Source organism: Neofelis nebulosa, chromosome 4 (assembly GCF_028018385.1).
Source record: "Neofelis nebulosa isolate mNeoNeb1 chromosome 4, mNeoNeb1.pri, whole genome shotgun sequence".
Classification (NCBI taxonomy): domain Eukaryota; kingdom Metazoa; phylum Chordata; class Mammalia; order Carnivora; family Felidae; genus Neofelis; species Neofelis nebulosa.
This window is the reverse complement of record NC_080785.1, coordinates 113,644,319-113,670,396: the sequence shown is the minus strand read 5'-3', so window position 1 is coordinate 113,670,396 and position 26,078 is coordinate 113,644,319. Positions and strand designations below refer to the sequence as shown.

The 26,078-nt window shown below is 54.2% G+C and overlaps 1 protein-coding gene across 3 annotated transcripts in view; it reads left to right on the top strand.

Moving 5' to 3' along the window:
* NUP210 (nucleoporin 210) overlaps positions 1 to 26,078 on the top strand; it is a 109,373-nt gene that overhangs the window by 58,153 nt on the left and 25,142 nt on the right. For 2 of the 3 annotated variants that reach the window (XM_058725847.1, XM_058725850.1), the window contains exons 15-25: positions 381 to 602; positions 2,721 to 2,894; positions 8,419 to 8,611; positions 9,141 to 9,247; positions 11,015 to 11,119; positions 11,203 to 11,304; positions 19,882 to 20,010; positions 21,092 to 21,219; positions 21,309 to 21,444; positions 23,060 to 23,122; positions 23,290 to 23,469. In XM_058725847.1, the coding sequence (XP_058581830.1) occupies positions 381 to 602; positions 2,721 to 2,894; positions 8,419 to 8,611; positions 9,141 to 9,247; positions 11,015 to 11,119; positions 11,203 to 11,304; positions 19,882 to 20,010; positions 21,092 to 21,219; positions 21,309 to 21,444; positions 23,060 to 23,122; positions 23,290 to 23,469 (1,539 nt within the window). The remainder of the gene's footprint in view (positions 1 to 380; positions 603 to 2,720; positions 2,895 to 8,418; positions 8,612 to 9,140; positions 9,248 to 11,014; positions 11,120 to 11,202; positions 11,305 to 19,881; positions 20,011 to 21,091; positions 21,220 to 21,308; positions 21,445 to 23,059; positions 23,123 to 23,289; positions 23,470 to 26,078) is intronic. The other variant, XM_058725848.1, reaches the window with a different exon arrangement.

Here is a 26,078-nt window from a genome sequence, read left to right as displayed (position 1 = left end):
TCTCTTTGTGGGTGAATCTGTTTCTGTCCTTCCTGTTCTGTTTAGGTTAGGTTCCAGGTGAGGAGTTCCTAGGTTCCAGGGCAAGTGCTGTGGGTATTTTTAAGGCTTTTACTGATTATTTCACAGAAGAGGCAAGTCTGTTTAGCCATCCCCTCAGCGGCATATCAGAGAGTGAGGACACAGTTCTTCCAGAGCCTTCCTATGCCTTTGGATCTTGACAACAGTCCTGGTAGTGTTGCTGATGAGCAGACTGAGTTCCAGAGAGGACTTGGGGCTTGCCTGACCTCTGCAGGGGCGAGTCGGCAGCAGGGCGAGCCCTGCACAGGCCTCCCAGAGGAATGCTGCCTCTCCTTTCCCCCTCACCCCCCCCCCCCCCACAGGCTGTTGACCCCTCCTCCGTCGCCTTGGTGACCCTTGGCTCCTCAAAGGAGATGCTGTTCGAAGGAGGTCCCAGACCCTGGGTCCTCGAGCCTTCCAAATTCTTCCGGAACATCACTTCTGAAGACACAGACAGCATCAGTCTGGCTCTCTTTGGGCCCTCTACCTCCCGGAATTACCAGCAACACTGGATCCTCGTGACCTGCCAGGCCTTGGGCGAGCAGGTAAGAACATGGCTGTCCCTAGACCCACCTTGCCCAGAGGGAGGGGTGCAAAGTCGTGTTGCCTGAGTACCCTGCTGTGCTCACAGCACCATTTCACAGGCAAACTGAGGATCAGTGAGGTGGAATGACTGAGTAGACACAGGCAGGTTGGTCTGGGGGCAGCAGCTGGGACCCTCCTGACACATGGCGGCTTTGCTAGAGCCAGTCAGTCTCAGCTCCCTCTCCACTAGTGGGGGACCTGTTGTCTGTCTGGACTGTGTTTCCTGCCACCAGATCAGAGGATGGGACGAGATCGGGGGTCACAGTCAGAGGCCTCCGGGGTTCAGGCGGATATCATAAACGAGTGAGGCTTCAGCCCAGATTTGGGAGATTGTTTTTGGTGTTTCAGGATAAGCCAGGAATCCCCGTAGTTTTTCTTCTTTTTTTTTTTTTTTTCTGTGAAATCTCTTGATTTTTGTTTTTCACAATGCTGAATGAAAACCAAAAAAATTAGGAGACTGGGTGGACCAAACACAACACATCTGTGGCCAAACTCTCGTGGGGCTACAGCCACACCAGAGCCCCTGTGTGAAGGACTGGGCTGGACGGGGTGACAGCTTGCCCATCCGGTCCCTGTGCCTGGCCCTCCAGAGGCTCAGGGCCGCCCACTAATTTGCTTCTAGCAGGGACGTAGCCCTCCATTCACAGGGTGCCCCAGAGCCGGGAAACAGAAAGAGGGTGGGAGGCCAGCGTGACCCAAGAAAGAAGGAGAGGGGCGCCTGGGTGGCTCAGTCGGTTGAGCATCCAACTCTTGATTTCGGCTCAGGTCATGATCCCAGGTTCGTGGGTCGAGCCCCGTGTCAGGCTCTGCACAGATCATGGAGCCTGCTTAGATTCTCTTTCTCCCTCTGCCCCTCTCCCCCACTCTGTGTCCTCTCTCTCTAAAATAAAATTTAAAAAACATTAAAAAAAAAAGAAAGAGAACACACGTCTTCAGGGAAGTGGAGAATCCCTTTGCATGTCTAATAGTGCCAGCTGGTGTTAAAACACACATGCACACCGCCCCCCCACCCAAGGTACCCTTATGAAGCTTGCCACACTGAGACTCCCTTGGTGTGAGCAGAAAAGATGCACAGTGAAAGACCCTGATTCCCGCTGGCTTTGTCTTTTTTAACTAATAAGTAAAAGAAATGTAAGTAATACCATGAGGATAAACCCAGTCCAGAACTAAGCTAGAGAACTTTCTTCTTCCTGACTCGGCTTGCTCATCCGCGTCCCCCTTGGGCTATAGGGGTTGGGCCTCTGAACAGAGGCGCCTCCGGGACCCTTCCACTCCTGTGCCGTGTGTCTCAGTTCCTTGGGACGTCGGGGTGGAGGCCGAGAGCCTGCAGGGCAGCATGGAAACCGCCCTCCGTCCTGTCTTGGGATCAGGAAGGCTGAGGGACTCTGGGCCGGACCACGTGTCCTAAAGAAAGTGCGTGTCATTTCAGGGGCCTGGGGCACTCTCTGGGGATGGACCGTTAGCTGCGGTCATAAAATTCGGGCCTGGGCTTGATTTCTGATGCCCCAGCTCTCAAAGCAGACTCAAGCTTCCCTCTTTTCTGGCACCTTTAATTTTGGCCTCTGCAGCGGCCAGCCGAGCTTCTCTCAAGAAGGAAGGTGTGCAGGCCGAGGCCCCCCACGGCCCTTCTCCCATCCGGCTGCCATGCGGGCCTCTCTGTCCGTCGGCACACGCCCTCCCACACCTGCGCCTTACTGTGATGAATCCTCCAAAGTCAGTGTGGGCTCCTCCTTTAGAAAATCCACAGGCTTGTGAATTTGCTCAGTCAACTATGAGGTGTTCACAGGGTCCTGCGCAGCCGCGAGGCATCACCAATCCGCCTCCTCCCTGGCTCACGGAGCAGGAGGCGTTCGGCCGGCATTCGTAGAGGGTATCAGAGCCCCTGCGGGAAGGCCTCTCGCATGTTGAAAGAGCACGCTGCCACACGTATGTCACTGGACCTTTGTAACCCCCTGGTGGGGTAGCTCTCACCTTCCCATTCTACGGAGCAGCAAACCGAGTCCAAGGTTGCTGGGTGGGGAGGCCAGGCTCACGGTGGAGCAGGCACTCGGACCCTGAGTGCTCCTGTGCCCCGCCAGGTCATCGCCCTCTCGGTGGGGAACAAGCCCAGTGTCACCAACCCCTTCCCCGCACTGGAGCCCGCCGTGGTGAAGTTCGTCTGCGCCCCGCCCTCCAGGCTCACCCTGACGCCCGTCTACGCCAGCCCCCAGCTGGACCTGTCGTGCCCGCTGCTGCAGCAGAACAAGCAGGTGGTGAGTGGGCAGTTCTCGCGGGGGGCGGCGGGGGTGTGGTGACGAGGACGGGTCAGCACTGTGCCACCTCCCCTCCGTGCACGGGGCCTGCTTTTGTCTGGCTTTTACGTATCGGGGGGCTGTGTTTCAAACGTAAATGTGGGAGGGGGAGGAAAGTCACTCGGGGGTTCTTCTGACGAGTGGGGCTGGAAGGTGAACCCACGGGCCTGGAGCACCTGGGCTTCTGGCCAGTCTAGCCCTCCACGCCAGGACACCCAGAGATCGGGTGACAGATGTGGAGGACTTAGAAGCCCTGCTGTTCAGGGTCAGGGGTACGGACACCCTCCTGGCCAGCCCCAGCCCCCAGCCCCTTCACAGAGGCGGAGACTAGGCAGGTTTCTTTCCCTTCATTCCTTCACCGTGTATTTGTTGAGCACCTTCTCAGTGTGAGGCACAGAACTCGGGGTTCTAGAATACAGGAGTACTCCGGTTGGTGAGACACCTGCCCCACGGAAGTGACAGCAAGAGCAGGAGGCCCGCAAACAGTAGGCAAGATGGACAGAAGGTGGGAAGCGCCGTGGAGCAAGTGAGGCAGGGTGCGGGACGGCTGCCACGGGAGGCCGCTTCAGATGGAGCCAGGAAAGGCCTCCGTGAGGAGGGCACATACCGTGTCAGGAGATGCCAGCCGAGAAGAGCGGAAGGAAGGGTGTTCCGGGCAGGTAGAACAGCAAGTGCAAAGGCCCTGAGGTTAGCCTGGGGTCTCTGCATCCCTGCTGCCCACGCAGCAATCAGAACCGTTGTGTGTTCTCTCACACAGCTCTCACCTGTGTGCCTTATTCCCCATCGTCGGACCATCTGTGAGGCCAGGCTCATTGCATCCCCTTCACGAGTTTGTCCATGAGGCCCGGAGGTGGGCAGGGTCCCAGAGGCCCTACATCCGCCCGGCTCCCAAGTTCAGTGCCCCCTCTTTGGTCCTCGCAGCTGCTTCTCTTCTCCCGGCCCCAGCCCTGTGATCAGCTCCCCCTGCTCCAAGGCATGTCCAGCTGCCCCCTGCCTTGGTGGCTCCTGAGGGACCCGTTCTGGGGATGGGAGCCCCTCACCTCTTTGCTGCTTGCCCTGAGAGTGCTCAGCGCATCTCCTCTGTGCACCTGACGGAAGCTTTCTGAGGCTGTTTCTGTGGGCAGCCTCTCCCACCACCTGCAGAGAGATTTGGGATTTGGCTCCCCGTGGGTGAAGCAGGAGGATGGCTTTTTGTTTTGTTGAAGTGCATTTCTTTGACGCTCTGCGGGAGGTCCCAGACTCCAGTGTCTAAGACTTGGGAACACTCCTGCCTGTCTGGCGTGTGACTCTTGGCCTCCATGTCCCCTGTGAGTTTAGTTGGCTTTTCTTCCTGCTGTTCTGGTGGGCTTCTGTCTTCTCTCAGGCTTTCCTGATTGCTCAGCTCGGAGACACATGGGCGTGTGAGCCCCTCTGCTGCCCCCAATGCTGGTCCCTTACGGGTCAGTGCCTCAACAGCATCAGTTACAAATGAGGACGCTTTGCGCCCAGCATCGGGGCATTCTCCCACCTACCCCGTGGGGGCCGGGCACCCATGTTCCCTCTTGACAGGTGAGGAGAACTGGCCCCAAGCCTAGAGCCCCTCTGGAGGCTTGTCACCATGACGCCTCATTTACCCCTAGCTCAGGCCTGGGTGTTACTGGAAGGGAGCAGGTGGCTGTCATTCCCAAGCTGAAAATCTGTGTGTTCAGGACTTTTCTGCCTCCTGACTTTGGGGGCTGTTGAGGCGAATGTCCTGAAAGGGTCACGTTTTAAAACACTTTTATGTATTTAAGAAAAAAATTTTTTTAAATGTTTATTTATTTTTGAGAGAGAGAGAGAGAGACAGAGCATGAGCAGGGGAGGGGCAGAGAGAGAGGGAGACACAGAATCCAAAGCAGACTCCAGGCTCTGAGCTGTCAGCACAGAGCCCGATGCCGGGCTTGAACCCACAAGCTGCGAGATCATGACCTGAGCTGAAGTCGGACACTTAACCGACTGAGCCACCCAGGCGCCCCAACACTTTTGTGTATTAACAAATTACCTCTTTATAAAGAGTATAGTCCTGCTAAGTCTGGACTCTTCTGGAAAAGCCGCTCTGCTGGTCCACCGAGTGTGAGGTCACAAGCCAGACAGCAGCTGACATCAGTAGGCACTGACAGCTGGGCCTGAATTCCTCCTTGAATGACAATGGGTGACAGCGGTCCCCTAGGGTTGTAGGGGAAAAGCGTGAGTGGTAAATGTTACACTTTAACCTTATCCTCTGCTTAGACCCAGCCAACAGCTTCCCGCTCCCCCAGAGCAAAAGCCAAGCCCCTTCTGTAACCCGCAGTCTCTGAGCTCCGGTCCCCATTAATCCACCACCCTGCTCTTCCTGTCCCTGGACACCCTGTCATACCCTGAGCATACCAGAACGTGCCCTGCATGCATCCCGAACTTACTGTCCCTCTGGCTTCTCTCTACTCCTGTGTCCCCAAGCCTCCCTCCCTGCCTCCTTCAGTTTTTTATTCAAATGTTACCCCTTGCAGGTAGGGAGTCCTCAGCCTTTAGACCTTACCTAAAGTTTCTCCCTTCCCTCAACATTTCATATTCCAGTTCCCTGTTCCCCTGCCCCCAAGCTCTGCACATCATCTAATGCTGTAGAATTTACATATTTATCTTATTCTCTGCGAGTCTCTAGAAAAGACCTCAGCTCATGGTAGGAGCTCAGTAAATGTGATGGATGAATGAACACAGAAACATGCACACCATGCCAGTGTCCCTGTGCCTTCTGGCCCTGACTCTTGCAGGCTCAAACGTCTGGAGAAGCCAAGCGGGGCACTGCTGAAGAAAGGGGGCTGGGGGTAGGGGGGTGGGTGGTGCAGACCTGGAGAGCAGGTGCCCCTCCATAGTGACGGTCTGCCCAGCTCGACTCTAGCCCATTCAACCCCAGGCTGGTCAAACCTTCTTATTTTCAAAGAAAAAACCAGGCAGATCTATATGTATCTTCCCTGTCTTTGCACGTCGGGCATTTGCCAAGTGAGCCGTGTCTGGCCATCTGTTGGCTGTGACCTCTGGGTCAGCGCGGGGTTGTCTCTCTTGACGGAAAGACGACAGTCAAGGCAGCAGAGCACGGATCTGAATTGGCTTGCGTGTGTCGTAGATCCCGCTTGCCAGGAAATAATGGACTTCAAACACAGAATTGCTGTGTGATCCATCAGCCCTAGAGTTCCAGAGCTGTGAGCCGATCGGGCACGGCCCCTGCGATTTATGATCTCACTAGGGGACCTTGAGAAAGCTGTATCCCTGCCATGCATCCTGGGTACAGTATCAATTTAATTTTATACCTCTCCAAAGCCAGAGGCCACCCGAGACGTGTTTGCTGAGTAAATTATTGGCGAGGCCACATACCAGAATGGAGCTGACCAGTCAGAGTGACAAAGTGGAACCAGACTCTGGCCTGACCCCAGCCCTCTGCACGGGTCATCCTGTGTTCAGCTCACTATGGCTGAGCACCCGTCGTGTGCCAGGAGACTGATTAGCGGGAGCTCAGATGGAGCCTGACTGGTGTACCGGGGAGAGGCCTCACGGTCAGGGGAGGCTGCACAGTCACAGGGGAGGCCTGTGTGCTTTAAAACCAGACCAACGGTGTTCCACCCCTAAACCTGTGTGACCTCGGGCAACTTGCTTAATGTCTCTGAGCCTCCACCTTCCCATTTGTAGAATGGGGATGATGCTGTTCCCTCAGATGCCCACTGGAAGGATCCAAGCATGCTTGGAGCAGACTGTTAACATCCTTCCCTGGGAGCACAGGGGGAGGGAAGGGCATCGGCTTCCCACCCAGGACGCATCTCGGGGAAAGAGTGGGGCCACTCCTGTCCCTGTCCGTGGTTGTAGCTCCTGACCGAAGCCAGCATCCCCAATTGATTGGGCTGTGACCTGCAGTGAAAATCTGCAGCGTGCTTGGGCTCAGTGTTCTCTGGGGGCAAGAGAGCTAGAAGGACTTGCGGTCGGTAGTTCGGTGACAGCATCGGTCTGGACAGGCGAGGCGAGGCTGCGGGAACAGACAAGCACAGATCGCGGTGGATTCACACAGCACGGTTCACTTCTTGCTCGTCCTGCGTGTGCACCGTGGTGGCGGGGGGACCCTGCTTCATGTCGCTGTTCCCATCCTTCCAGGGTGTGTTGAATGTGGTTGGGTGCCACTGCAGAGAGAAGGAGGCGGCACTCCCTGGCGGGTTGTGTTCTGGCCGTTAAGGCTTCCCCGCGGAATTGTTGTCAAGTCCCGTTTCACCTTTCACGGGTCAAAGCAAGTGATAAGGTCACTCCTAACTTGCAAAGGCCAAAACAGTGTGGTCCTCGCTCCTGGCCCCGTGCGTGCATCAGTGGGTACGCCGGGGGACACTGCACACGACCGCCCGTGTCCCTGCCTGCACGTTTGTTACAGTGAGCCGACCTCTTGCAAATGGTCTCATACGACCCTTGGTTAAAACAGAGTCCTGGGAGGTGGGCCCTGTTGTGACTTTCACTGGCTTGCCTGGGGTGGTGACAGGCTGAGCTTCCAGGCCAGGCAGGGGGACGCGGATGCCTATGTACCTAGGGTCCCTGCTTCACTACCTGCCCCACCTGCCCCCTTGCCAGGAGGCGGGGAGGGTGGGGGATGAAGCAGCGTCTGGGAGGAAGGAGGGCGACTTGGCTTGGGTTGCCCAGGGCGGGTTTGCCTGGGGAACAAGAGGTAATGTTAGAGTGGTTAGTAATTCAGGGTTTGGAGCCGAACCCCGAAGGGTGTGCCACTCATTCTCGGAGTTGCCTTTTATTTGTTCCTTTTCTTCCCTGGGACTCTGCTTCCTCTCCCTTTATATAGGGATGACAGCTCCCATCTCATTGGGATATTTAAGGATCAGGTGAGAACTTGGCTCTGCAAGGAGCCTTGCAAGCCGAATGGCTCTGGAACATTTTGGAGGTTGTAACTGGCGTTCCTATGAAACCCAGGTGGGGGCAGCCTTCCTCTTGGAGGGGCTCGGTGGGGCAGGGAGGAGGTAGCAAGGATTTGGAAAGGTGAGGCCAAGAGAGGAAGGAGAGAGCAGCCTGGCTGGGGGAGGGCTCTAAGGCGGGGTGTCTTGACCTTGGCACTCCTGACCTTTGGGGCCAGATCCTTACTTCTTGAGGGCTGTCCTGTGCGTTAGAGGGTGTTAGGCAGCATCCCTGACCTCTACCCACTAGATGCCTGTTGCACCCCCACCCAGCTATAAAAATCAAAAATGCTTTCAGATATCGCCAAGGCCTCCTTGAAAGGGCAAACCGGTCCCCCCTAAAGGACCACGGGGTGGACTAAGACACCAGGTTGGACGAGCCTATGAAGCATCTTGACCGCTGCACAGCAGTAGTTAGTGACTTGCCCCCCTCCATCGCCAGGATGCCAGGAGCCCTTCCGAAGGCAGTCAGCCAGGTTCAGGGTGCACCGCATGGTCAAGAGTGGCTGTGTCCAGGCCTGGGCTTGGCCACGACATCTGACTTTTGCTTCTCGCAGGTTCCAGTCTCCAGCCACCGCAACCCCCTGCTGGACCTGGCCGCCTACGACCAGCAGGGCCGCAGATTCGACAACTTCAGCTCTCTGAACATCCAGTGGGAGTCGACCAGGCCGTCGCTGGCCAGCATCAACCTTGACCTGCCCATGCAGCTGGTGGCCCGGGACGATGGGAGCGGCCAGAAGAAGTTGCACGGTGAGCTGGGTGGTGAGCCCGACGACCCAGGTCAGAAGGACAGGGTGTCGTGAAACCCCAGACAGACGAGAGGGGTGCTGAGGAGGGCTGGCGGCTGCTGGGGGCTTTCGTCGGGGACTCCCCTTTATCCAGAACGGAAAGGAAGCAAGTTCACTCCTCTGCTTTGATCCTGCACAGACGTTCTGTGAGGCAGGAACTGGAATCTCTATTTCAGGGATGGGGACACGGGCTCAGGGTGCACAGCAGGTGTGTCTCCCATCCCCGGTTGTACGGATCAGCCAGCCTCTGGGACCTGTGCTGCTCTGAGTCATGCTGCCTTCACAGACCCCTCGGCAGCCACACATGGAGTCCCGTGCAGCTCCCCGAAGCTGCACTGTGGGCCTTTTTCTCAGGGCCCGCTAACTCTTATGGTGCATGCAGTTTAAACAGACTCAGTGATGTATGTTTAGGACTATGGAGATTTAAGACTGCAAATCACAGGGAGGCAGGGGGCAAAACCCGACACCTGTTTTCCTCTCCCTGGACTCAGGTTTGCAGGCCATCTCGGTGCACGAGGCGTCGGGAACCACAGCCATCTCCGCCACCGCGACTGGCTACCAGCAGTCCCACCTCAGCACGGCCAGAGTGGTGCAGCCGGTACGTCCCCAGGCCCGCCGGTGGCGGGGAGGCCCCCGCGTCTGCCTGCATCCTGTCTGGCCTCCCAGTGTCCTGAGTCCCTTTGCTGGGTCGCACCCTCTGTTCACTAACCCATCCCTGAATCGAGCGCCTTCCCTCTGGCTTCTGGACGCCAGTACCCCTGCCCCACACGCCTGGCATTCAGGCAGTCTGGTCCTGTCACCTCGAGGCCCCGGCGCACAGCTTTGGGAGCCCTCAGCCTCGTCTGTCCAGCCTGTTTCCCCCTGCCCCCCACCCGTGGCCCTGACCTCAGACTCCGCCCAAGGTTGTGCCCAGGTGGCTCGGGCTTCTGTGCCTTTGCAGCTCCAGTCCCCGCTGCCTGGAATGCTGTCCCCTCACTCCCTTACTTCCTGTTTGTTAGGCTCAGCCACAGTGTCAGCCTCTGGGAAGCAGTCCCTGAACCCTGGGCACACAGTAGCTGCCCAAGGCCTCAGATCCCCCTGTGCGCCCCCTGGTATGGTACAGACATCCCTGCACATACAGACTGTTGCCATCGTCTGCATACGCTTGGGTCAAGGCCCACTGATCCGAGCCTCCCCACCCTGGCATCTCATGGGCCCCCCACAGAGGCACTGCTCCTGGGTGGCAAATGGGTGCATGGAAGGGCTCCCCAAGAGCGGTCCTGCTGAATGATACCCACACCAACGTGGGTTTTGAGTAGGGTGAAGGCAGCAGATAATGGCTGGAAGGAGAGGGTGGGATGGGGTTCCAAGGGACCCTAAGTTCCAGCAGACGGGGCTTGAAATTGTCTCCCGGGTCGGGGGGGAGCAAGGGGGTGGAGACCCCAGTGGGAGCAGCACTGAGGCTGGCCCTGAAGGAGCACACCTGTACGCCCCTGGTGGCTTCAGCCCGAGGTCGTCTGTCCCCACCTGCACAGGGAGTCCCTTGGCTGTGGGTGGCCTTATGGGCCTCCCCCTCCAGGGCATCTGCACTTAGCCTCGTTGGCCTGTGGGCTTTTCTCTAGCAGTACTGCTCACGCCTTCACTTCTGGGTGTCTGCTCATTTGAGAGTCCCCCCCCACCCCCCTTGCGCCTACCTGGCCCTTCGTCGCCTTCACAACCTGTCCTACGCGCTGACACAGGCCATTCGTTTACTGTCCCTTATAATGTAATCCTGACATTGGATTAAATTTGCATCATTGCCTGAGGATCGCTGTCGAACCCCCAGGGCTAGCACAGGGCTGGGCGGGGACGGGTGCTGAAGCAGGTGAGTACAGGGCCGGGTTGGGTCCAGCAGTCTCCCTGGAAGGACAGGCAGCAGCTTCGCATACGGATACGGGCAGCACCCAGGGGAGTGAGGGCTGTGCTGCATCCCCCATGAGCCCCCCGTGAGGACGCCTCCACGCCCCCTCCTCTCAGCACCTATATGCTGTTTGCCCGTGTCCCCGTCCCTCACACAGGGCACTGCAGCAGGTCATCTGCTGTGCACCCCCACTTTCCTGGAGTGCGTGGGAATCACCACTCTCATGGGGCCGGGCCACCTGGGGTGGGGCACCGGCCTTGGCAGAATTCTGGTTGCCTCAAAGGAATGTGTCCTCTAAGCTGGGCTTGAAACATGATGGTTTTACTGGGGCTTATGTCCCCAACATAATGAGTACCCTGGGGTGACGCCAGGACCTGGGGTTTCTATGCTCCTTCAGGGCAGGGGTCAGTGGGGGGGGGCGACCCGCAGACTGGCCAGGGTTGGGCCGTTGCCTTTGGATCTAATAGCACTGCCTCACCCCTTCAGCACGACCCTCTCACGCCTGTGTCGGCCTCCATAGAACTCATCCTGGTGGAGGACGTGAGGGTGAGCCCGGAAGAGGTGACCATCTACAACCACCCCGATGTGCAGGTACGGTCCCTTCCATCTGCCACCTGGGTGTGGCCCACGGGGGGGGCCTCGCCTTCGACACCCAGGCCCACCCTTCCTTGCAGGCTGAGCTGCACATCAGAGAAGGCTCTGGCTACTTCTTCCTCAACACCAGCACCACAGACATCATCAAGGTGACCTACCAGGAGACCAGGGGCGTGGCCACGGTGAGTACGGGCCCATCTCCACCGTCCTTGTCATCCCTCGTCCGGTGGCCTTGTGGTTATCAGATTGGTTGTGTCAGAAGCAGATGCTCCATCGCAGCAGATGCGACTTGTAACGTCTTTAGAGTCTCTGATTCATTGTTCACGAAACTTCCATCATTTGTGACTTTTGTTCCTTCTCTGCAAACTACCCACACTCTTAGTTAGCTAATGGTTTCCTGTCAATCAGTCTGTGAATTAAAACATTATCATATAAACACAAGTCTGACAACCGTAAGGAAGATTGCTTTTTTTTTAAAACAAAGTTTACTGATTTATTTTGAGAGAGGGAGAGAGAAGAGAGAGTGGGAAACAGGCTCTGTACTGTTAGCACAGAGGCCAACACGGGGCTCGATCCCACGAACTGTGAGATCGTGACCTGAGCCGAAATTAAGAGTTGGACGCTGAACTGACTGAGCCGCCCCAGGCCCCCCAGGAAGATTGCTTTTGAAAGATGTACCTGCATTTTGTGTTTTTCCATATTCCTTTCTTGACCTTCTTCCTATTCTTGCAAATATTGACCTAGCTGTGCCTGTGATATGGAAGAACTTAGTATTCTGCTTTGGTCACTGGTTACACCCTTAGTTTCCCACCCACCCTGTGTTGCTCTGTAGGCTGGCTGATTATTTCTATGCTGTCATTTGTACTTAGCCATTCTCTCTTTGTAGAGCATTTTGGTTGTTTAAATCTCTCTCTCTCTCTCTCTTTTTGAATAGCCGTTTAGTTGTAGCAAAGGGTAAAAACAAACACCAGTATCCTAAATGTCTGCATATCTGCACAATGAGTTATTTTTGCAGTTATGAAAACCGAACTTCCTTTAAAATAAACTCACTACGGAATGTGTCAGAGAACGTATCAGACCACTACCAGAAGTCATAAATGTAGGTGGCCAAGAACAAAGACATGACACCTAAGTTGTGTCATTAAATTGCCACTGTGCTGTTGCCTTTGGGCAGCTCCAGAGGTCCTTTTCTCGGTTTGCATTCACTGACCATCTTGACACGGGTGTCACGAAATTATTTGCCTCTGGAGTGGGATAGGTGGAAAGTAAATGAGGGACATGAGCAGGGTTTCCCATGAGGAACGTACCTGGAAGTGTGGGAGAGGCTTAGTTTCAGTGTCAGGGAGTAGTAGGGGGTGGTGGGGACTGTGGCAGAGTGGAAAGCAGAGACTGTGTCTAAGGGACAGCTGCGGTGTGCCTCTAGTGGCCTTTTGTTATTTTTAAAAAGGTTTTTATTTTTGTTTTTGAGAGAGAGAGAAAGCACACAAGGGGGGGTGAGGGGCAGAGGAGGAGGAGAGAGAGAGAATGAATGAATGAATGAATGAATCCCAAGCAGGCTCCATGATCAGTGCAGAGCCCAGGGCAGGGCTCCATCCCACAACCCCGGGATTATGAGCTGAGCTGAAATCAAGAGTGCAACGCTCAACCGCCTGAGCCACCCAGGCATCCCTTTCTGTTGGTTTTTAACAACAGCTTAATATTGTGGTATAATTCCTATGCCATACCGTCCACCTATTTAAAGTGTGCAATTCAGTGGTGTCTAATACATTCCTAGGCAGGTGCAGCCATGACCATAGTCAGTTCTGGGGCGTTTTCATCACCTCAAACAGAAACCCCGGACGGTTGAGCCATCTCCTCCCTGCTTTTACACACACACACACACACACACACACACACACACGAGTGTTGGACTTTGTCAAATGCTCTGTGTCTCTTGAAATATTGATGTGGTTTTTTGTTTTTTATTCTGTTGATATGATGAATGGTGTTCATTGCCTTTCAGATGTTAAACCAACCTTGCATTCTTGGGACAAGCGCTACTTGATCGTGACATATAGTTCTTTTTATATGGAACTGGGTTCCGTGTGCTAATATTTTGGCAGGTTTGTGTCGTTAAGAGTTGTAAGAGATGCTGGTCCATGCTTTTCTCTTCTGTGATTTCTTTGTCCGGTTTGGGTATCAGGGTAACATTGGCTTCACAGAATGGCTTAGAAGTGTTCCTTCTTATTTTTGGAACAGTTTATGTAGACTTGGTAATAATTACTCTTTTAAAAAAAAATAAATGTTCATTCATTTTAGAAAGAGAGAGCAGGGGAGGCGCAGAGCAAGAGAGGGACAGGGGATCTGAAGTGGGCTCTGAGCTGACAGCAAGTGAGCCCGATGTGGGACTCAAACTCGTGAACTGTGAAGTCATGACCTGAGCCAAAGTCAGACACTCAGCTGACTGAACCACCCAGGTGCCCAGCTAGTAATTACTCTTAAATGTCTGGTAGGATTAACCAGTGAAGCCACTGGGCCATCATCTTTCCTTCGTGGGTAGTTTTTTGATTATAAATTCAGTCTCTTCGTTTGTTATCGGCCTATTCACATTGTTTCTTTCTGAGTCAGTTTTTTTGTTTTTTTGTTTTCTTAATTTTTTTTTTTTAAGTTTATTTATTTTTGAGACAGAGAGAGACAGAGCATGAACGGGGGAGGGTCAGAGAGAGAGGGAGACACAGAATCGGAAGCAGGCTCCAGGCTCTGAGCCATCAGCCCAGAGCCCCACGCGGGGCTCGAACTCACAGACCGCGAGATTGTGACCTGAGCCGAAGTCGGATGCTCAACCGACTGAGCCACCCAGGTGCCCCCTGAGTCAGTTTTGGTGGCTTGGGTCTTTTGAGGACAGTTGAGGTTTTTCTTTGTTTTTGTTATTTGTTTTTACATTTTTTTACATTCTTCCAGTGGTCGGCCTTGGTCTTTACCTGTCTGTGGAAAGGACGCTTTTCCCTGGTATGGCCCTTCAGTGAAGGGTGAGGAAACACGTCATAATGTTCCTGTTCCTCTCAGAGGCACAGTCTCACATGGCAGGACCTCTGAGGTGTGTGGCCGTAAATCAGAACAAGAAAACACGATCTCTCAGCACCTGGGAATAAATGTGTGCTGCTAGAAGCCCGAGATCATAGGAAGCTGTCCCCTGAGCATTTTTGTTCCCTTTATGAAAGAAAGAATAATTCCCTGGCCATCCCTCCTGCCATGTAAATGAGTGTTTGCTGTCACATCCTTCATATTAAAAGGAAAAGCTCAAATCGTAAATAATTCTGACTGCTTGAGATATGCCTTGCTTTGCTTTACTTCTGGAAATTAAAAATAACTCCCCTGTTATCAGGAAGAGGGAAGTTTCAGGGCCCCTGGGTGGCTCAGTTGAGTGTCCAACTTTGGCTCAAGTCTCGTAGTTCACTAGTTCGAGCCCCACGTCGGGCTCTGTGCTGGCAGTTCAGAGCCTGGAGCCTGCTTCAGATTCTGTGTCTTCCTCTCTATCTGTGCCCCTCCCCGACTCGTGCTCGCTCGCTCTCTCTCTTTCTCAAAAATAAACATTAAAAAAAATAAAGAAGAGGGAAGTTGCAGTTCAGAAAAATGTGCACAGTGCCAACAATACTTGGGGGCCCCTTTACTCATATTTACCTCACACCATACGTTTTGAGTAAGCCCTGAGGATAAACCTACAGCCAGAGAGAGAACTTTCCTCCAAGAACAAATGCTTTGAAGAGCCTGTGTTGGACTGGGCTGCCTCTGTAGGTAGTGAGTGCCCCGTCTCTGGAGGCAACCAAATGGGAGCTGGGACCCTTGTCTGGAAGACTAGAGATGGGATTTCAGCATCAGAGGCAAGTTTCCCCAGGCGACCTGTGAGCCCCTGTTCAGTCCTACAATTCTGCAGTTCCCTGTGCAGTCCCCCTCAGCAACAGATGCTAGGATTCTCCAATCAAGACAAATATTAATGTCCCCATTTTACAGATGGTTCTAGTAGAGCTATAGCCCTTCTCTCTTGCCTGTGGACTGGCCCTTTGCTCGCATGTCTCATTGCTTCGTGGCCCTTATGGAATGGGACACGGTGCCCAGTGCAGACATCCCACAGGACAAGCCTAGCACACTATGGATGTACCAGCAGCAGCCCGTGTGACAGGCCCTACAAGAGTCGCTTTTGCCCCAGAAGGTGTCCTGAAGGCACCTTGAGCCCTGGTGTCTCTGCTTCCCATCACCTGTGCAGAGACCTCTGCACCTCGAGGTGGAGATTGGGATCCGGTTCCCCCTTGCCTCTTCTGTAACCTGCCAGGGAAGTTTTTCATGGAGCGTTGACAATCTGTGACAGATCCTAGCAGCTTCTCTCAGACGGTTGTTTCTGAAGGACGTTTACACATTTCTTTGGCATTTTCCAGCTGCTAATTAGCAACATTCTCATTTCCCTTAATCACAGAGACAAGAAAGCCCACAGGAGTTTTTCAATTAGCTCACAGAAAATGTTTCTTTCTTTCCTATTGATACACATTCGGGATGCAAGAATGGCTTCTGGGTATTTCGGCTTCTGAGCGTCTGTCTCTGGAAGGCAGCCGCGGAGCTCACGCACCAGGCCCATTGTGGAGGCTATTATGTCCACACAATGCATGGAGGGCTGTGCGGAATTCTGCTCACACCCCCTAAAACTCTGCAAGGGGCCTTCGTTTCAGGTTTAGCTGGGTTGCCCCTAGGAGTGTTTACCCAAGTTAAACTTAGGGTTTCTTTCTTCTCACCGATTCTTTATATTTCAAACCAAGTCGTTCCAACAGAAGGATCTTATAATCATGCGATTATAAGAGCAGCGGGGAAGGCCCTACTGTGCGCCAAGCACTTTGTACTTGTAACTAACGCATTCATCTCGCAAAGATTGGTGCCTGTCATGTGCCTGGTCCCGGTCCAGGCACTGGGAGTCCGTGGGGAACACCTCATGAGCCACAGTGTTTCTGCCCATTTCCTTGGTCCCGTGATGCATAGCCGATCATGGTGACATTGTACGTCTGTGGAAGCGCGTCAGGAAGGAAGATGAGGCGGGTAGCAGGTGCGAGCCTCAGGGTTTGAACTTGGGTGTGTCCTGCTTTCCCCCTGAGTGTGACCCGTGGACAGAGGTACCCGTCCCAGTCCTGGCCCTGCAGGAAGGCATAGGGCTGGCTGGGGTCCCTGGCTGGATTTCCACCCAGCATCCAAGCCAGGGTTCTTCTCGGTGTCTGTGATCTTCATGGGCTCGTGGTCACCCCCTCGGGGTCTCGATGGCATCCAGTCGGGGGCACAGACCCCAGTGCTTGCGTGGCACGGCCTGACCCACCGCACAACATTGACAAGCACGCTATATAATAGGAAGCGGGAGCTGATGGCTCCTGTGACGTGTGGAAATATTTATACGGTCCTTACTCTTCTATGAATGCTACCTATCAAGGGACAAGTCTGAAGTGTGTGGGGGCCCAGGGAAGCGAGGAACCGGGATGATGCGGGCAGACCCTCGGGGCCTGACGGGGGCCAGTAGACGTCACAGCTCCAGCCCACTCACGAGCTGCCTCCGGTGCCACTGACAGTGTCTTAATGAGCAGTAATGCATTCATCGCCTCTGAAGAGATGACAGGACTTTCCTCTGGGCTCAGTGTTCGCTGAAGTTCTCAGGTGGCACCTTCAACACTTGGAAATTAGAATTCGCTCTGGGCTTGGATTTTTCTCCTCCTCCTCTCCTTCATACTTGTGCCTCAATGTCGGTCAAGAAGCAAGTGGACCTGGAATGCCTGCAGAAACAGACGTGCACAGTCTAGAGTTTGCAGTGAGGCAGGCCCCCACTCTGCCTCCAGCTGCCTGGCAGGTCCCCCCGCTTCCCCCAGAGCAGCTTCTTCGTCTCCCAAGGGGCCTGGTGAACTCTCTCCCTTAGAGCTTTGTTCAGGGGGGGTGAGGCGAGCTGATGGGTGCCAGCAGGCAGGCCGGCCGGCCAGGCCACGCAGCGTCTCCGCGTCTGTCACCCGGAAGGTGGCCGGACCTCCAGCCTCTGGGAAATCAAGCGGAAGACGAATTGATTTCCCCTCGCCACTTTCCGTCTTTGTTTAAAATGTGCAAAATGGTCCTTTTGAAGGAGAGAAAAAAAGAAAACGAGAAAGCTTTCCATGCATTCCCCTGTGCGGGTCTTTCAGCAGCCAGTGCAACGTGTAATTTCTTCGCGCTGTGAAGGACACGCCAGGTCCTGACAGCAATAACTTCTGCAGGAGGATTAGATCGGAGCCTCGCGTTAGGCTTTCAAAGAAAGCTCTCATTTCTCTCTCAAGTTTTTAAATGAGTTTCCGTTGAGGGAAAGAGAATAAGCCAGGATGAATCGTCCTCGGCAAAACTGGAGGCCCCTGGTTTCCAGACCCCACTCCTCGGCCTGTATTTCATTCCGGACTCGTGTGGCAATGGCTCAAATTGCACAGGCATCGCTTTGGAAGGCGAGTGTGATTTCCGCCACGGGATCTTTGTTAATCGACTCTAAGTCATCGTGTGGAATAACTCAGGCACGCCTCATCCGGGTTGATGTGCCCTTGAGCTCAATGACACCGGCAGGGTTTCCAGCTTGGCCGAGCTTGCTAATGGGGCTGGGGCCTGCCTCAGCTCTGGCCTTTTCCGGCCGGCCCCGCCCTCCTCCCCTGTCCACAGTTCCATTTTGGTTGCTCTGGCAGAGTGTGGCAGAAGGAGCCCTGAACTGGGAGCTTGGGCACCTGGGTTCTCTCCCCAGTGCTGCCCCTCCAAGGCTGGGTGCCCGTCCTGAGTGGGCCTCAGTTTCCCCATATGTGCATTGAAGGAGTTGGATCACAGCACTTCCCAAAGAGATGAGGGTACATGGGGTTTGCAGACTTTTTTTTTTTTTTTTTTCCCTAGAATTTCTAGGTTTTAGCAAAGCTAAAAGTAAAGCTAAGGAAGCAAGCTGGAAAGTCAGGTTTCTTTGCTGTAACTGCAGCGACCTAGAGCTGTGATCCTGGATCTTGACCTGATTGGTACATGTTTATTGGTACTGTGCTGGGTGCCAGGCTCAGCCCTGAGGCTACAGCTGGCAGGAAGACAGCCTGAGGGAGGATGGACACTAGACCACGGTCTCCATCATGGCCAAATTATATGCAGTAAAGCTGCACTAGGAGAAGTGAACAGAGGTAGCTCTTAGCTGTCTGGTCAGGGAAGACTTTTCTGAGGAAGGATGCTTGAACAGGGGCCTGAAGGATGAGCAGGAGCCAGCAGGTGAAGACAGGGTGCAGGGGAAGAACCCCAGATCATTAAGATGGACTGTGTGGTCTGCAGGCAGGCAGGTGCTAGCTGGCTTTGGAGAACAGAGCAGAACTGTGGCTGGAGCCTGACAGTGGTGAGGGATCATGGTTTACAGTGACATTAGAGCCATGGGCAAGGGCCAGCTCATGCCAGATTCTTCCAGGATGGGCTAAGGATTTGGACTCACTCTCTGGGCAGTCTTTGAAGGATTTAGAAAAAAAAATTTTGACTGCTTATTTATTTTTGAGAGAGACAGAGAGAGACAGAGTGTGAGCAGGGGAGGGGCAGAGAGAGAGGAAGACACAGAATCCGAAACAGGCTCCAGGCTCCGATCTGTCAGCACAGAGCCTGACGTGGGACTTGAACCCACAAACCGTGAGATCATGACCTGAGCTGAAGTCGGACACATAACCAGCTGAGCCGCCCAGGTGCCCCATTTTTTGAAGGATTTTAACCTGGATATGATGTGATCATTTCTGGCTCTCTCATTAGGGTCAGAAATCTGCTTTTTATTTCCCCCACTGGTTCTTGATATTGAAATCCTAGCTTTGCAAGCACTGAACCATTCACTGTAAACATCCCCTGCCCCCCATGACTGTAACACCACAAGCTGCAGGCAGCAAAGCCAGGGTTAGAGACAGGAAGCGCCGCTCTGGATTCACCCACCAGCTCTGTGGCGTACCCCACTTGCCCAGCCCCCAGACCACGTAGTTGAGATACACGCCTTAACAATACAACACGTCACTACAAGTGCATCTACAGCGTGGGAGAGTGCTTACGGTGCAGTTTATTTGGGGAGAGATGCTTCTGAACGTGTGGTCCCAGGAAGCAGATAGGGAAAGAAGGAGGTTTAAAATTGGGGGGGGGGGGGGTCTTTGCAGTGAAGACCGGAACACAGTAACCCGGGTGTGTCCATCTCCTCGGAATGTTCACCAGGTCTCTACGTCAAGCACGGCTGAGGCAGAGATGAATGAGACTCACAGAGCTAAACCTTGAGACTGTGGTGGCCTCTATGGTCTCTTTGCAGGTTCTGAGATTCTGCAAGGTCAGGTTAGGACTTCCGAGTGAGAGGTTTGTTTGGAAAGGAGCTATGTCATGCATGACACTCTTCCGTCACCGGAGCTGCAGAGGCAGTGGCCTGCACAGAAGCTGGGAAATCCCGGGTTGGAATCCTCATTCTGCCTCCGAATTGCTCTGTGCCCCGTGGCCATCGACTGCCCTGCTTTAAGCAGCTTCCGTTTTCTCCTTCTCATAAATTGGAGTAAATGCTCTCGGAGATCCATCCCAGTTCTACCATTTTACATTTCAAGCACTTCCCCTGGTCGGCAGTGGGGGCTCATGGCGAGGGGTGGGCAGGGCAATGCTTGGGTTAGGATCTTCCTCTGAGCCCTGGCCCAGCCGTCTCCTGGAGATGGTGTCCCATGGGCAATGGGCCGATGCCATGAGCGGCTGCAGGACTGAGCCCCACTCCAACCTTCCAGGTGTTCCCTTTGCTCCCGGGCGTGTCGACCGTCATGATCCATGACCTGTGCCTGGCCTTCCCAGCCCCGGCGAAGGCCGATGTCTACGTCTCGGACATTCAGGAGCTGTACGTCCGTGTGGTTGACAAGGTCAGTAGCCACTCCCTAAAAGGCCCCTCGCTGCTGATTCACAGAGGCTGGGAGAGCGGTGTTTCTGTGGGAGTTATCTTCCTCGTGCCCTGTTTCTGAGTCCCTGTACCCAGCTCCGCCTGCCCCCTACCCCCACCCCGCCAAGTTGCTTTGAGCTTATGATGTTGTCTCACCTCTGTCACTCCGCGTGTGTGATGTCAAGCAACCTCTGAGGTTATACTTCTTCCTGCCAGTTGACATCGGTAAAGCTCAATTGCGAATCCCACCCGACGTCGTCTCCTCGTGAGCCCCGACTTGGGGACTCTCGGTCTCTAGCTGGTGTAGTTACTAACTGGCCAGGCATACCCATTGCCGATGGTGAATTTTCTCCCTAGTGTGAGGGTTTTGGAATCTCATCAGCAAATGAGTAAAATGAGCTATGCCAAGTGCTTTTGCAAAAGGAATGCGTAATAGGTCTAGGCTTTTCTTTAATGCAAACAGGGAATTTTTATTACTGCAAATACCTGAAGGAGCTGCAGCCAGGCTTATAGAGGGTTGCTGTCAGGTTCCTATCTTCCTGACTGGAGAGAATGGTTAGTAATTAAAAGGGGAATGTTCGAACAGCTTAGAGTGCTTGAAAAGCCAATATTCTCTCACACCGCCTCAAATGTTCCTTCTGTGGTTTTACTTCCACTGGTAATTTGCTGATCAGAGTTCTACTTCTTCACTAAGCATTTCTGACTCTTGGTATCTTAAAGTTCTTACTGTACGTATTATATGGTGCCAGATGTGAGCTGTTCAGTCAGTGAGCACTTATGGAACTCCTACTGTATGCCATTCTGGCTGTGTCTTTTCACTCTAACTAGATTCTTAATTCTTTAAGAGCAGAGAGCATAATTTTTGCATTTAAGGATCCCCAAAGCTCTTTGTGTGCAGTAGGCACTTAATTAATTTTCATCTGTTGATTGGCTGATTGTCCGGAGTTCAAGCTAGGTCTGTGGGTTTAAGGTTGATGACGCTTTCACAGAAAGCCTTAGGGTACAGTAGGTGATGAAACTGGTCATTCAAAGGCTACCCTGAGTTTCTGTCCCCTATGATGCAGGTGGAGATTGGGAAGACGGTCAAGGCATATGTCCGGGTGCTGGACTTTCACAAGAAGCCTTTCCTGGCCAAATACTTCACCTTCATGGACCTGAAGCTCCGAGCAGCCTCCCAGATCATTACATTGGTGTGAGTCCTCCTAGGGGTCAGAGGAAGGCATCACAGGGACAGGACTGGCAGGTCCAGGGGAGAAGTCCCAGCCCTTCCCTCTGTTCCAGGGCCCTCGATGAAGCCCTTGATAACTATACCGCCACGTTCCGCGTCCACGGTGTGGCCATTGGCCAGACCAGCCTCACCGCAACTGTGAGTGATAAAGCTGGACAGCGAATCAACTCAGCCCCGCAGCAGATTGAGGTAAAGCTGTTTCCCTTCCCACCTTCCTGTGTGGGATCAGTCCTGCCCTTACTGCATGCGTGCATGGGGTGGGAAGTGTGTCATTTCTGTGGCGGGCCAGGGAGTTATGGGGGTAGCCCAGGAAGCTGCCGTGGAGAAACCAGGTTAAAATCTATACCCTGCAATGTCCCCTGATTAAAAGGGAGCCATCACCAGTCCCAGGGATCTGGGGAGGCAGCTTCAGAGGGAGGGATCTGAGTGACTTTTACCTCCCTTTGGGACAGAGTGGGCAGGACGTGGCTCAGAGAAAGGGAGCCGCTCGTCACACAGCCGGGGAGTGGAAGAACACTCTTGAAACCCTTTGGTGCCAGAAGGGAGCGGCTGGGTAGAAGCCGTGGGCAGATTTAGGCTCCTGTGTGGAAGCCCATCTTGACAGTCGGTCTGAACCCGCCCTTAGAAGCAGTGGGCTTTTGTCGTGAGCTCCTGGAGCAAGCAGGTCCTGAGTGAGGGAGCTCTGGGGCACCCCGCAGTCATCTCAGTGTGTGACTTGGGACTCGTCTTGTGGCATTAGGTGTTCACACAAGCCTCCCAGTCCCCGCTGGCCAAAACTTCCCGGCCAAGTTTTTCCATCAGCTGCTTGTCTCCTGCCAGCGTCCTCCACGGGTCTCGTCCACCCAGGGGCGAATAGACTTTATATTAAACTGTGCCGGAGCTGGTGGTTCTGGTTCGTGCCTCTAGAAGGAAGGGCTCCTTTCTTCTGGTGAAGAAGAATTCATTTCTGCTATAAATAGCTCAGCCCTGCAGAGGCTAATCCTGATGCACAAAGCAGCCCCTCGGCCGACCGACCGCCACACCCCTTCACTGCACAGGCTCTTCCTGTGCTCCTGCCGGGCGGGCACTGTGGGGGGGTGCAGGACGATGGTGTTGGGCTTCTTTGTGCTGCAGAGACCAGGACATCCTTGTCCTTGACCCCCCACACCCCTCTTTCTTCATCTGAGAAGTTTTGAGGGCATCGAAGTAGAGCACTATTCTCAGGCAATTTATCAGTAGAAATTGGAGAAGTTCAGCGAAATGGAACATCTTGAAGGCACTGGAATGTAAACCTTGACGTGCATCGGAATCCCCTGGAGGACTTGTTAACATATACATTTCAGGACTCCCCCCCCCCCCCCCCCCACCGCCCTGCCTCATTCTGGTTTCATAGACCGGGGTGGGCTGGAGAATGTGTATTTCTAACGATTGCCCGGTGACCCTGGTGCTGCTGGTCAGGGGACCGTGCCGTGAGAACCACTGCTCTACGCAGGGGTCTCACATGAATAAAATTGTCTTTCTTTTCATGGGGTTTCATATCTGGTGAAATGAAGCATCGTTGTAAACAACAGAACATGCCCCTGAGAACCACAGATCCTCAGGCCCATGGGCGGGCTGAAATCCTGGGGGGGGGGGGCGCTCAGCCCCCCCACCCCCACCCCCCCGCCCAGAGCTGGTCAGGACCCCAGGCCCTCGCCAGTCCCTTCTAACAGAGGAGGGATGTCCAGGCACCGTGCCTCCCTGAAAATATTCAGGGGTGAATTCTGCCCAGCTGCGCGAGCTTGGAACACGATGGCCCCCTTCTCTCTTGTGTCTCCACACGCAGGTCTTTCCCCCGTTTAGGTTGATACCCAGGAAGGTGACGCTGATCATCGGGGCTATGATGCAGGTAGGAACCAAAGGCCACGTGCTCGCCCACCCCCACCCGTGGCCCCTGCCTAGCTCCAGGCTGGCCTGCCCTCCTGGGCGCCAGAGGGCTAAGATGGGGCGCTCCGGGCCCTGAGCCCTGAGGATGAGGCGGGGGCTGATGGGCACTGCTATTTCTTCCTACGCCAGATCACCTCGGAGGGTGGCCCCCAGCCCCAGTCCAACATCCTCTTCTCCATCAGCAATGAGACCGTTGCCGTGGTAAACAGTGCCGGGCTGGTGCGGGGGCTGGCCGTCGGCAATGGCACCGTGTCTGGGGTCGTGCAGGCCGTGGACGCTGAGACCGGCAAGCTTGTCATCGTGTCTCAGGTAACGAGCGTGGGCTCCACTGGACGTGGGTGCTTCCGAAGCCTCCCTGGGCATGAGCCCTCTTAGTGCTGGGGTGCACTGCGCCCCTTAAGAGCTGGGGTGCTGGTCAGCTGGGATGGGGAGGAAGTCTGTTAACTGGGTTCTGGCTCTGCTCATGAGGACCACCCCTCTCTGAGGGTCCTGCTTCTGCCCTCTGAGTCCACAGCCCCTGTCTGCCACCTGACCCCCCACCAGGGCCAGCCTGGCCAACTTGGGGCCCCCCAAGATCGCTCAGAATTCTCCAGACTGAGTCTCCCCAAGTGCTCTTTTTTTTTTTTTAATGTTTGTTTTTGAGAGAGAGAGCACATAAGTGGTGGAGGGGGAGAGAGAGAGAGAGAGAGAGGATCCAAAGCAGGCTCTGTGCTGACAGCATAGAGCCCAACATGGGATTTGAACTCACAAACCGTGAGACCATAACCTGAGCTGAAGTCGGACGCTTAACTGACTGAGCCACCCAGGCGCCCCTCCCCAGCTGCTCCTTAAGGGACAGGGCCTGGTCTCCAACCCCGTCCCTGCCCTGGGGACATTCCAGTGCATGATGGTCACGCAGCCTGCAGCCCTCTAGTTCTCTCAGCACCCCTGCCCCAGGGTGTCTACGGCTACCCTGTTTCCAGACGACGGTCCTGAGGCAAAGCTAGCGGGCCAGGGCTTGGGGACATTCTGATGGAAAAGGGGTTACTATTAGTTCCGACACGCTTCGTGGATCGCAGTGTGTGTTTTCAGGGGTGTGCGTAGCCAGGCTGCTCTAAGCATGTGGACGATCGGACATCAGTAGTGTCTCAGACCCAGAGTTCTATTTCCAGGAGAAAAGGAGACCCTAAATCACGCAGCAATGAACTTGAGTTATCCCCCAAACCTCTCAGCTGGACTCGGGGACTTTTGCTAAGCGCTTTTCTGGATCAGCAGAGACAATGGAAGGCCGAGCTAGGGGAGTCCTCCCCCCAGGAGGGTCTTCCTGCCCCTCATTAGTGGCACTGACACTAGGCGGGTGAAAGTCGGTTTCTAAGTCCGATAGTTTCCCTTGTTTCCCAGGGGGTAGAGACCTCACCGGGGTCCTGAAGGGAGACGGGAGATGGTTTCCACCTCCTGAGCAGGGCTCAGAGTGCTTGGATTCTCCCTGACGGTGCCCTGTGGAAGCGTCTCAGGGGAGACTGCAGTGTGGACATGACCGTGCCAGAAATCTGGGCTCTAAGAAGAGCATTGTTTTGTGTAACGTGACTGTGGACAGCCTTTTCGAACCCTGTCACCCTGCTCCTTGTCCAGCATTCAGGGCCCCCTGGAAGGAGTCCATGAGCTCCCATGAGCTCATAGCATCTGAACACAGGGCACCCAGGGGAGCTGGCTCTGTGCACAGCCCTGGAGATGTGCCCTTCTTCCCTGCGGCTGACTTTGATCTGACATTGAGTTCATTGATTTACTCCTGTTTGCCCAAGTTTCAGTGTCTCTGCAAGTAACCGGTTAAGCCACAAAGTCCTTTTGCATCGTGGAGGTAGATGCCCTGATTGTACCTATTGATTTTTATAAAGACAAAGTGTCGGGAATGTGAAATCTGCCCTGTGGCATACAGCAGGATTCAGATAGACGTCTTGGAGGAGAAGATGAAGGACCAACGAGGCCTTGCCTTTTTTTTTTTTTTTTTTCTTTTCTTCTGAAGAAAGGATTAGGGCTTCGGGAACCAGCCTATTTTTCTCCTCCTGGGGGCCCAGGTGGCTGAGATGGCAGCTGGCTGGAACTATGGCCAGAGGAGCTGATGGCCATGCATTTCCCTCCCAGCCACTTCTCTCTCTCTTTTCTTTAAATAATTTTTTTTTTTGAGAGATAAAGTGTGCAATGAGGGGAGGAGCAGAGGGAGAGAGAGAGAGAGGGAGAGAGAGAGAGAGAGAGAGAGAGAGAGAGAGACCCAAGCAGGCTCCCCACTGTCTGTATGGAGCCCAATGTGGGGCTTGAACCCATCAACCGTGAGATCATGACCCGAGCCAAAACCAAGAGTCAGATGCTCAACTGACTGAGCCACCCAGGCATCCCACTTCTCTTTGTGGTCTGACCTCACTGGGCCACCTCTCTCCGTGTGTCTGTCATCGGGCGGGGTGGGAGAGGAACTGGGGGAGGGTCTGGTACCCCTGGGCAGGTGGAGCGACTTTGCCAGCAGTTCCATCTGAAATCCACCTCCTAGAGCCCAGGCAGGCAGTGGTTCAGCCTGAGGCCCACGTGTCCACAAAGTGTAGGGGGTTCTGCTCAGAAGCTCCCAGTTCATCTTTCTAAACCAGATCATAGAATCAGCACCCATGGCCAAAGCATGGGCCTGGACTGGCAGAAGGAGACTGGGCAGTGAAAGGGACAAAGGCAAGGAAGAGAAGGAAGAGAATGGGTGTTTATTGAGTACCTACTATATGCCAGGCATTAGCCCGGATCACAAGACACAGGGTGGGCTCAGTATATAAAAAAGGCTTAAGGGTTTTAGTAGCCTGGGTTCAACAGAGTCAATAGCACTATAAAGAAGCCTGATAAGGTTAATCTTTGACCAGATTAACAAGAGTATAGACTTCAGAATGAAGGAGAATATACAGTCT